The 12,623-nt window shown below is 38.0% G+C and overlaps 1 protein-coding gene across 5 annotated transcripts in view; it reads left to right on the top strand.

The window, feature by feature from the left end:
- The window catches only part of ZRANB3 (zinc finger RANBP2-type containing 3), a 301,075-nt gene extending 292,000 nt beyond the window's left edge, over window positions 1-9,075 (top strand). For all 5 annotated transcript variants that reach the window (XM_070389710.1, XM_070389696.1, XM_070389716.1 and 2 more), the window contains 4 exons: window positions 624-734; window positions 1,747-2,149; window positions 5,040-5,171; window positions 7,483-9,075. In XM_070389710.1, the coding sequence (XP_070245811.1) occupies window positions 624-734; window positions 1,747-2,149; window positions 5,040-5,171; window positions 7,483-7,581 (745 nt within the window). In that variant the 3' untranslated portion in view covers window positions 7,582-9,075. The remainder of the gene's footprint in view (window positions 1-623; window positions 735-1,746; window positions 2,150-5,039; window positions 5,172-7,482) is intronic.
- The last annotated feature ends 3,548 nt before the right edge of the window (window positions 9,076-12,623 follow it).

Below are 12,623 nucleotides of genomic sequence, written 5' to 3'. Positions count from 1 at the left end.
TAAACCATTATGTGGTATTGATAGTGTTGTGTAATAAGGTTCTGAATCCCTCATCAAAAGTGGCTTTATGTCAGTGGAGGATTCCATAAACCCTGTATGAGCTGATAATAATGGAAACAACCTTGAGATTATACACAATGTGATTGAACCTGATTAAAGAGAATAACTTTATCCAAATACGATGCTACACTGTTATAACTGATTAAGGTGAATGAGGAGCCTTGAAGAGAAGGCCAAGAGGAGGTAAAAATGCAGTTGGAGATGCTCTGCATGGCTTGGCAAGCAGTTTACCTACAGCTGTCAGTGGTACATGAATTTGATCACTTCTTATTCCCACACCCACTCCTTTTTTCCCGTGAGTGAAAATTGGTCCAAAGGATATTGACTGACTCTTGAATTTCTTAGAAAAATAAATCTTCAGAAAACTTATTTGGCACAAAGAGATGTGTTTAGCACACATGGGGACCAATGTAGAGGAAGAAACTCCTGTTCCCTAATTTAAGTATTAGCACGGTGAATAGACTTATATATTCCTTTTTCTCCTACTGCTTTTGCAAGGAGCAATGTGAACATGAAATAGAGAAACTCTTAAAGGACATCCACTTCATGTGTATTTGTTTCAGATATATAACGAAAGAAGATGTTGCTGCAGCCTCGATGGACAAGGTGAAGAATGACGGGGGCCATGTCCGACTGATCACAAAGGGGCCCAAGCCAGGGGACCCTTCTACAAAGTAAGAGGTTTTTTACTTGTCAGGCATAGTGGTACTAAGACTCTTTCTTTAAATGAATGTATTAATTTCTATAACAATAGTTTACCACTGTGTGACCAGTTTACACGTTACTAAAAGCTTTCACAATGTAATAGCTCTTCTGTCCTAGCAACACTGCGAGGCTCCTGATGCCCTTATCTTAGAAATTAGAGATCAAGAAGGTACCTGAGGCCAAGTGGGTTATAAGACGTGCCCCAGGCTACCAGATACTAGTCCTGGGGTCCAATCTGGGCTCTGCTCCCCAGTCTTGAGTTCTTTCTATCATAAAAAGTTTTTCTTTTAACACTTCTAACAGCAAAGTAGCTATTGTAATTCCCATGCAGGACTTTACAACATTCTTGAGTAATGTACCTTTTCCTTTAGTTTAACAAAGTGAGCTTATGTCCTGCCATGTTTCATCTCTAATTTTAATTCTGTCTGAGTTTACCTGTAGGAGGCACATGTAGCAAGTCTCCCGTTCTAATTCCTGTCAGCACTGCTGGTTCCCTGGTTCTGTCACTGAATGGATGTGAACAGTCTGTCTCCTGAAGGCCAGCAATATTCAGATAGATGTTCATGGAAATCTTGGTAATGGCCTCCTGGTCCTAATGAAGTGTGTGACCCAACACATTGAGTGAGCAGGGCAGCCTGTCTTTCCCAGACTGAAGAAGGATTTTCTAACTTTTCATTTTCCATCTTCTCCAGACGCCTCAGAGTCTGTGTAACTTGAAGACATCTAAGTTCCAAAGAGAGGCAGCGTATTTGTATTCAAATTAATTTTTCTGAACACACCATCCTCTCTTTTCCTTGGAGTGTAACAGAGTGCCGACTATAGCTATTACTATTTCGTCTCCACAGTGGATCGCAGAATCTGCGTGCCCTGTGTTTACTGTTTGTCAGCACAGAAACTTTGAAGACCTGTAAATGAAGTAACAACGATTTAAAATAGAGTGAGCCTTAATTAATTACCTATTCAATGTTTTGCCCCTTCTAGAGAATTTCTTGAAGGTGGAGAACGTGTCCCATTTCTAAATCCCTGCACAGCCCAAGGTGATCTCATTCTGAAGGCTTCTACATCCAAAGGCTATTTGCAGGCTGTGGATAACGAAGGAAATCCACTTTGCCTTCGCTGTCAGCAACCCACTTGCCAAACTAAGCAAGAGCGTAAAGCAGATGCTTGGGATTCACGGTTCTGTTCTCTGAAATGTCAGGAGGAGTTTTGGATTCGATCTAATAATAGTTACCTGCGAGCCAAAGTATTTGAAATTGAACATGGTGTGTGTCAGCTGTGTAATCTGAATGCACAAGAACTCTTTTTACGTCTGAGAGATGCCCCTAAAAGTCAGAGGAAGAGTCTTCTGGATGCTACCTGGACCTCAAAGCTCCCATTAGAACAGGTAAGTTTTAATCACTGACTGATAAAGACAGCATTGTACTGAGTGATGAATATTGACTAATTTTCCTCTTAAAACCTTTTTAATATGGGAATTCTCAGAAACATTTACAAAAGCAGAATAATGAACCCACAAAACTGTCAACCGACTTTACCAACATTTTGCTATTCATTTCATGTTTCCCTCACTTCGATTCTTCTTCTCTCCTGGAATTATTTTAAAGTAGATCTCATACAGCATTTCATTTCACCCTTAGATACTTTCATTATATACCTTTCACAGATGAAGACTTTCTTTCTCCCTCCCCTTTGTCTTTCTCTTTTAAATATAAACCCATAGCCCAATATCCATGATCACACCCAACATAATTATAATTCCAGTTACAATAAGGCCATGTTTGGTTTCCCAGATGATCTCAAAAATGCCTTTTTACAATTGCTTTGTTCAAATTAGGATCAAAATATGACCTGCACATTGCATTTGGTCATTATACCTCTTATGTTTCATTTAATCTGTAATATAACCCCTTTCCTTTTTTTACACCACTGATTGTTGAAGAAACCTGGTCATTTGCCTGTAGGATTTCCCACATTCTGGATTTGTGTGTGGTCCACATTTTGGACCTGTATCCTCATGATGTCGTTTGACGTGTTTCTCTGTCTTCCTGACTTACTGAATAATGGTTATACGATCTAGAAGTTTAATTAGATTCTTTTTTCAACATTTTTTAATGTGACTATTTTTTAAAGTCTTTACTGAATTTGTTACAGTATCGTTTATGTTTTGGTTCTTTGGCCTCAAGGCATGTGGGTTCTTAGCTCCCCCACCAGGAATCGAACTTGTACCCCCTGCACTGGAAGACAAAATCTTAACCACTGAACCACTGGAAGTCCCTAACTAGATTCTCATTAGATTATTTTGGGAAGAGATCTTAACAGATGGCACTTTGCATTAGGAGGCACTTAGGGTCTGGTCATTCCACTTTTCATGATGTTAATATTGAGTGACAAGGGGTAAATAGATAATCCCTAAAATGTAGTTCATTACAATGTGAAAGAAACTTATATTTGTTTATCCCATTGTAAAATGTAATTTATTATAAAATACTCTTCTCAGCACAGTATTCTTAGTATCCACTTTGACTCCCAAAACTCAGTTGGGTTTCCAATGTTGTGATCCAAGCACCTCTAAACTTCAAACTAGAGCAAAATGTGTAAATTTGTAGTATGCTTCATTTTAAAAAATGACTCTACAAAAATATTGGATAAATTCCAGCAAAAATCCTACAATTTTATTTACTTAGTATTGCTGAATTAACTAATAAGCATTTCTGCAAAGATGAAGTAGCATGACTTTCAGAGCTAGAGAAATACACTATTCCCCTAACATTATCCAGAGCTCCTGAGAGATCTAGTCTAGTTGGTGAGCGGCATGTGACACCCATCCCAGAAACATCAGCCAGACTCCAGTTACTGTCTGCTGCCTCCATGTGGAGACTTCCAAAAGACACAAAGAAATGACGCATGGACATCTAGTCTGTCCAAGAATACAGAAGTAACGTAGCACAAGTCTAGAAGAGGAGCGCTTAGGGAATAAGCAGGGCCCAGGGTACAGATGGGGACGACCAGGGGGAGAAGGGGTGATTCTTTCCAGAGGTAAGTTTAGGACGTAGAAAGCTGGCCCCAAGTGATCTAGAATTCTTGGGAAGAATAAAGAAGCACCTTCTGGATCACAAAATGTCACAGTGGAGACTGCTCAGGGCAAAAGATTTGGTTACAAACGAGACGACCATAATGGATGTTTTTTCCCTGAGAGTATGCCACTTGCTTTATGCACAAGGCTGCCATATGACATTGCCTCTAACAATGCCAACCTCAAAAAGAAAAATCAATATATATCTTCTAACCGAAGTTGGGAAGTTCAGTATAAAAGAGAGAAAGTCAGTCCATCTACAGTGGAGTTCAGGTAGACCGTTTACTGCTCCAGTTTGCTGCCTCCTAGGGCTGTGCTCTTGGGCCAGACACTGTTAAGGTCCCTGTGCTGTCTGTGGGCCTGACAACTTTCCTAAAGCACTTCAGAGATGTGTCACAGGTTCCCATGGCCAGCAGCCATGAAGTTGATTATAGAGTCTTCCTTGTTCAAGACCAAGGAAATAAAAACCACTTTCACACTAATCTTTGTCCCATTTAAACAACTCTATCTACACTGCTATGCTGTGAGCTGTGACCTTATATCAAATGCTAAAATAATACCAATTAAACGTCAATCATCACTGGTTAAATATAAAGTGTGTCTACAAGGACTGGCCTAGGTAATGTCTACTTTAAATGAATATCTTTGTTTATTCTAAATATTCAAGTTACAGAAGTTTGTTCTAGAAATTTGATTCCAGTCCATGTAACTTAGGAGGTTCTCAGGTAATTGCAAAAGTTCTAGATGATCACTATTAAACTGTCATTGGTACAAATACACATGCATTTAGGTCAACAATTAAAGACTTGAGTTCAGTAATACTCAGAAGTTTTCCATTTCTAATCTTTTTATCAGTTTTGTTTTAGTAACTATATAAACTAGTTCAAAGGTGCATAAGCAACTGATTTTTCCCAGTCTGTAAGGAGGCTTGATATTTTATACTTGCTTGTAATTTTTTTCAAAATGGGTTTGGGTAAGTGGGGCGGGGGCTGGGTGGGGGGACCTTTTTCAGAGACATTTTTTTTTATTGCTTTCAAATTGCTAACCTAGAGGGTTTTTCCTACTCACAATAAAAGCTATAAAAAACCACCCTAATGTATTTTTCCCTGTGATTTTGCTGTGTAAACATGACGGCACAATTGAGAACCAACAGTTCCCACAGTGTGTGTTGAAAACTGCTGATGCTGTGTTCTTATTACAGCTTAATGAGATGATAAGAAGCCCAGGGGAAGGGCATTTCTGGCAGGTGGACCACATCAAGCCCGTGTCTGGTGGAGGAGGGCAGTGCTCCCTGGACAACCTGCAGACCCTCTGCACAGTCTGCCACAGAGAGGTCAGTGATGCTCGCAGACACATCTGACTCCATCCTAAGACAGCCAATTGGAAATTGTGCATACAGGTGTGGAGGATTATAGGGTGAATCTCTATCCTGTCTGGGATCTGAGATGTGTTTTATTCTTTTCATTACCTACCACTTGAGTTTTTTCTTGAGGTCTATGCAAGTTCTCCAGAGAAGGCAATGGCACCCCACTCCAGTACTCTTGCCTGGAAAATCCCATGGATGGAGGAGCCTGGTGGGCTGCAGTCCATGGGGTCGCTAAGAGTCGGACACGACTGAGCAACTTCACTTTCACTTTTCACTTTCATGCATTGGAGGAGGAAATGGCAACCCACTCCAGTGTTCTTGCCTGGAGAATCTCAGGGACGGGGGAGCCTGCTGGGCTGCCGTCTATGGGGTCGCACAGAGTCAGACATGACTGAAGTGACTTAGCAGCAGCATGCAAGTTCTCATTCACAGATGAAAAAGAAACTGCTTCCCTTTCGATTTATTCTAGGACCAGGAAATTTTCACCACTACCTAGAAGGAAATGAATACAACTTACATATTGCACAGTTTTGAAAAGACCCAGACCCTCAAACTAGAAGTTCAGTGAATTGGGACAGTGGCATATGTTTGCATCTGCAACTAAATATGTCCTGAAATATCTGAGAACATGAATAAATTATCTCTAGGACCAACTCAGCTCCACATACAGGCATTACACTGTTGACCTAAATATGAAACCTATTAATCTTGGCACATCTTGGAGCAATTACCTAGTGCCTAAAATGAAAGGAAAGAATAACATAATATGGTCTGTCAACTAGGATGAATTTTTAACAGGTAGTTCAGCAAAAGGTCCCAGGATCTACCTGTTAAGATATAATCTTAGAAAGCAGCATACATTTAATGTGCAACTTTGTACCCAACTTTTTTTCTACTTATGGCAAAATTTAAGCATTTCCCCATGTTCTCATGATAAGCATTCAGTGTTTATCATCTAAAATGGCTGCATAGTAGTCTATTGAGTACATCTCTGCTGCTGCTGCTGCTGCTGCTGCTAAGTCGCTTCAGTCGTGTCTGACTCTGTGCGACCCCATGGACTGCAGCCCACCAGGCTCCTCCGTCCATGGGATTTTCCAGGCAACAGTATTGGAGTAGGGTGCCATTGCCTTCTACTGTGGTTAATTATGCCATTCCCATACTGATGAACCTGAAGTTGTATACATTCTTTGGTTCATATACACAATGCTGCCAACCACAGTTTTTTGCATACAAACTATTTTTTACATTTCGAGGTTGTTCCTTAAGATACTCAGTTGTAAAATCATTGAGTCAAGTTTTAAGATTTTGAGTCAAGTTTTGAGACTGCAGGAGATGAATTCCCTCCATGCTGTTTTCCAAAAGGATTGTACTCAGATATGCTCCTTCGATCCTGGCGGTGAAAAGTGCCTGTTTAATTGCACTGGTATTGCGGCTGTGGTGAAAAAAGAATTATTTTGTTTACTTGTAATTTTTTCAAAATGGGTTAGGTAAGGGGGGAAAAAAATCTTTTTCAGAAACATATTTTTTATTGTTTTCAAATTGCTAACCTAGAGGCTTTACTTTATTTTAAAGACCCTGATATTTATGAAAATGCTAATCAACTGTATCTACATTGTGAGAATTGTTCAGATCCTTTGCCAGTGTTCATATCATATGAGCACTTTCTTAGCCTCTTTTTAATATTTCAGATTCCTCAATTTAGTCACAAATTTTATTGTGTAAAAACTATGTAAATAACTTTTACATAAATAGGATCATGTCATAAAAAGGGCTTTGTTTTAGTTTTAACCTTGTTTTCCTCTCCGTACCCCTTCTACCTGGATAACTTCACACATACATGGACTTCAGTTGGGCAAAAGATCATCTGATTTCTCAACTGTGCAAACTGTTAGCACAGTCAAGATCTGTAAGAAAATTAAGATACAGCAAAAGAAAATGCTGTGCCTTCTTCTGTAATCACCTTTTTAGAGTCTCATGAAAAATGTTATTTATATTAGCAAAAGAATCCAATTCTGTTCTACTCATTTTGGTTTTTTGCACTGGCTTGGCTGTTAGGTTGGGAAAGGCTTTTAAGCCCAGAGAACAGGAGGTGGGCGGGCCCTGCACACACCTAAACCTCAGAGTTATTGGCTTAGTAACCCCACTGAGGGCAAAGCACTGGTACACGAGTGTGGTGATAATGTATATTTTTTTCAGAATTCACAGAGCTTTTGAGTTGCTGTAGCTGGTACTTTAATTCTAACATATGTACACATGCTTTACTTTTTTTAACTTTTAGAGAACTGCCCAACAAGCCAAGGAAAGAAGCCAGGTGAGAAGACAATCTCTAGCATCAAAGCATGGATCAGACATCACACGATTTTTGGTAAAGAAATGAAGCATAAACATTTTTAAATGGATGACATATGGTTTATATGTGGAGAATTCACCAAAATTTTTTTGTGCTTGTCTAATATTTTAAAAGTGGAAAATTTCAAAACACAAATCAAGAATTCATCTTTCCTTTTCATGTTAAATGCTTTTAGTGTTAATACTTTTTTAAAGTACTTAACAAACTGGAATGCAATACTAGATATTTCTATGATCTTCTTGATATCCATTATATTTCAGTAAGGTTTTGTTAAGCTTTCAATTTTCCCTGACTATACCTTAATCACTGTATTATGCATAGATTGTTTTTGAAAAATATACTCTCAATTACTTGAAAAATGCTGCTGGGTTAGTGTTGGTCATGGACTGCTATATGCAAAAATGCAACACTGTAAAGACATCAGGGAAATTTTGTAGGCAAAATCATTATTCAGGAATTCTAGACCAATCATGACCTCCTTGCTTAGTATGCAGTAGAGATTCTTGTTCACTAAATGCCTCCAAAATGAACCCAGGGTGCATATTTTGAGTGTTGTCTTCCTTTTATTTCTTAGCCAGTTGTCTTTATTGAAAAGATGCTTTTGAAAATAACCTAATTAGACCCATGGTGTTTGTGGACAATTCAGGGATTCTGGCTGAAGTAACTGTTAAATCATGTTTTAAAAAAATCAAAATGCCATTTAAACTTGTTTTTAATTTGTCTTAATGCATAAAACTAGACTTACTGTTAAAGCATTCTTTGTCTCAAGGTTATCATTTTCTGGTTTTGAAGTCCTATTTTATTAAAAGGGTATTCCTGAAATCTCTTTTAAAAGGGATGATGATGATAAAACACTTTTTCTAAAGTATCATCAGATGGAGATAAATATTTAAAAAGTGCAAGGGTAACATTAAAATGTAATTGATACTCAGACATAAAAGAGTGATGATGAAAGAAAACCAAGACATAATCTGGCAATACGTCAGAATCATGAGAGAATCAGAATCAATACGTCAAAACTCACAAAGTACAGGGTCAAGGAAGAACCACATTCACAAAAGGCCTGTTTGCAAATACTGTTTGGATGTAACATTAGTTTGAGTACTCTTTAGTTTTAATTAGTAGCTTGTATTTCACAACATGGAGGACTTATATTTGTATAAATATTATACAATCATTAATCTTCCAGAGTTTTTTTTTTAAGTTTATAATATTTCATTGACATGATGTAATGCGTGTTTTCAGTCGTGTCTGACTCTTTGTGACCCTGTGGACTGTAGCCTGCCAGGCTCCTCTGTCCATGGAATTTTTCAGGCAAGAATACTGGATTAAGTTGCCATTCCCTTTCCCCAGGGCTTGCCTGACACAGGGATCAAACGTCTCCTGACCCACGTCTCTTCGCCTCCTGCACTGGCAGGCAGGTTTTTTACCTGCACCACCAGGGAAGCCCCTTGTATGAGATCAGATTTTACCGTTCAGTTTTAAAATCAGTTGGGCTTTCTTTGGCCTTCTTTCTGCTTTGCTGGTCAGGCTCTTTGCAGTTTTCTGCCTCATTGCCAGGGTAACCAAGGATCTCTCACAGTTGAGAGCTGAGAAGCCAGCATGCTACTTTTCCTCCAGCATGAGATACGTGCAAGTGAGATTGGTCTAAGTAGGTCAGACTTGAGTGGAGCTTGCTCTTTAGATCAAACTAAAGTGGTAATTCTAGGGAGAAAATTTTCAGTGTGGGAACTATATGAGAGTTGGAGGTGAAATGACCCATGAAGATCGTTTCTCTCTTTGCCAGATTTCAAAATGCCAGTTAAAAATGCTATAAGAGCATCAGAAAATTACGAATAGGGCTTCCCTAGTGGCTCGGAAGGTAAAGAATCTGCCAACAATGCAGGAGACCTAGGTTCAATCCTTGGATCAGGACGATCTCCTAGAGAAGGAAATGGCAACTCAGTCCAGTATTCTTGCCTGAAGAATTCCATGGACAACTACACAGGGTTGCAAAGAGTTGGACACAACTGAGTGACTTTCACTCACTCACTCAGGGTATATTTAACCAAGGAGATGAAAGCTTTGTACACTGAAACTACACGTCTTTGGTGAAAGAAACTGAAGACGACACAAATGGAAGAAAGCCCATGTTCCTGGATCAGAAAAGTTAATATTGTTAAAACAGCCATACCACCTGAAGCAATCTCTAGATTCAGTGCAATCCCTATCAAAATTCCAGTGGCATTTTCGAAGAAATAGAAAAAAAATCCTAAAATGTGTATGGAACCAGTAGCCAGAGCAATCTTGAGAAAGTAGAACAAACATACCATTTTTCTGCCCATTTTTTTGATTGGGTTGTTTTTTCGATATCAAGCTACATGAGCTGTGTGTATATCCTGGAGATTAATCCCTTGTCAGTTGCTTCATTTGCAAATATTTTTTTCCTATTCTGAGGGTTGTCTTTTCCTTTTTTTATGGTTTCCTACGCTATGCACAGCTTTTAGGTTTAATTAGGTCCTATTTTTATTTTTAATTATTATGCTAGGAGGTAGATCAAAAAAGATACTGCTGCAATTTATATCAAAAATTGTTGTTCGGGATGGGGAACACATGTATACCTGTATGGATTCATTTTGATATTTGGCAAAACTAATACAATTATGTAAAGTTTAAAAATAAAATAAAATTAGAAAAAAAAAAAAAAGAAAATTTATATCCTAATATAACCGTAAAAAAAAAAAAATTTGTTCTATGTTTTCTCTAAGAATTTTATACTATCTAGCCTTGCATTTAGGTCTTTGGTCCATTTTGAGTTTTTTGTGTGTATGGTGTTCTAGTGGGCTCAAATTTCACTCTTGCATGTAGTTTTTGTAGCACCACTTAATGAAAAGGCTTTCTCCAATGTAAATTCTTCCCCTGCTTGTCACAGATTAATTGACCATAGGTAGGTGGGTCTATTTTTTAAATTTTATTGGATTGTAGTTGATTTACAATGTTGTTAGTCTCAGATGTAGAACAAAGTGATTCCTTTATACATATATATGTTCATTCTTTTTCAGATTCTTATATAGGTTATCACATAACACTGAGTTCCCTGTCCTATAGACACTAGGTCCTTGTTTGGTTATCTATCTTATATATAGTAGTATGTTAATCTTATACATACTATATGTTAATCCCAAGCTCCTGATTTATCCCTGCTCCCACATTTTCCTTTTGGTAACCATAAATTTGTTTTTTATATCTGTAAGTCTGTTTCTATTTTGTAAATAAGTTCAGTTGTATCATTTTTTTAATTAGATTCCACAGAGTGATATCATATGATATGTCTTTTATTTCACTTAGTATGATATTTAAGTCCATCCATGTTGTTGCAAATGGCATTATTTTTTTCTTATTTATGAATATATGGCTATGAGGGGTGTAGCCGGTGGGGAGGGGCGATGGTGGAGTGAACTGGGAAATTGGGATTGACATATATACACTACTATGTATAAAACACATAATTAACATATACAGCGCAGGAAACTCTACTCAGTGCTCTGTGGTGACCTAAATGGGAAGAAAATTTTAAAATGGGGTGATATGTGTATACATATGGCTGGTTCTCTTTGCTGTACAGCAGAAACATTTTAAAGCATCTATACTCCAATAAAAATTTTAAAATAAAATAAATTTTAGAATTTGCATAGCAAAGGGAGCCATAAACAAAACAAAAAGACAACCTACAGGCTGGCAGAAAATATCTGCAAATAATGCGACCAGCAAGGGATTAATTTCCAAAAACAGACAAATAGCTAATATAGCTTAATGTGGAAAAAAAAAACATTCAAAAAATGGGCAGAAGACCTAAACAGACATTTCTCCAAAGAAAATATACAGATGGCCAACAGGCATACGAAAAGGTAGATGCTCAAGATTGCTCATTATTAGAGAAATGGAAATCAAAACTACAAAGAGGCATCACCTCAGACCAGTCAGAATGACCATCACCAGTCTACAAATAGTGAATGATAAATGCTGACGAGAGTGAGGAGAAAAAGACCCTCCTGCACTGTTAGGAGTAAGGTAATTAGTACAACCCCTATGAAAAACAGTATGAAGTCTCCTTAAACTAAAAATAGTTACTGTAATATCTAGACCCACTCCTGGACATACATCTGGAAAAGACAAAAATTTGAAAAATATACATATCCCTCGGTGTTCACAGCAACACTATTTACAGTGTCCAAGACATGTAGGCCACCTAAATGTCCACTGACAGATGAATGAATGGGTAAAGAAGATGTGGTAAATATGTATATACAAAGACTGTTAGCCACAAAAAGGAATAAAATAATTTTATCTGCAGCAACATGGATTGACATAGAGATTATCATGTTAACTGAAGTAGGTTAGACAAAGACAAATATCATGATATCACTTATTTGTGGAATATTTTAAAAAAATAATACAAATGAACTTATTTACAAAACAGAAGTAGACTCACAGACACAGAAAACAAACTTCTGGTCACCACAGGGGACAGTGGGAGTGAGGGGAGATGAACCAGGAGTTTGGGATTAACATATACACACTGCTATATACAAAAGAGGTAAACAGCAAGGACCTGCTGTATAGCACAGGGAACTACATTTAGTATCTCATAACAACCTTAATGGAAAAGAATCTGAGAAAGTGTACATATTGTGCATATATATAACATGTATTAAGAATACATGGGCTTCCTTGGCAGCTCAGCTGGTAAAGGACCCACCTGCACTGCACGAGACCACGGTTCAATTCCGGGGTGGGAAGATCCCCCGAGGAGGGCATGGTAACCCACGCCAGTGTTCTTGCCTAGAGAATCCCCGTGGACAGAGGAGCCTGGCGGGCCGCAATCCTTGGGGTCGCAGAGCTGGACACGACTGAGCAACTAAGCACAGCACATGTTAAGAAAGTGCATGTATAACTGAAACATTTTGCTGAATCACTAACACAACACTGAAAATTAACTATACTTCAATAAAATAACTTAAAAAGAAAATACAATATTGTAAATAGATAGGCTCCCAACTCCCAAACACCAAAATATATTAGCAAATAAT

The sequence above is a fragment of the Bos mutus genome, chromosome 2, assembly GCF_027580195.1.
Source record: "Bos mutus isolate GX-2022 chromosome 2, NWIPB_WYAK_1.1, whole genome shotgun sequence".
NCBI classification, from domain to species: Eukaryota; Metazoa; Chordata; class Mammalia; order Artiodactyla; family Bovidae; genus Bos; species Bos mutus.
The sequence above is the reverse complement of the archived record's forward strand: the minus strand, read 5'-3'. Positions and strand labels throughout refer to the sequence as shown.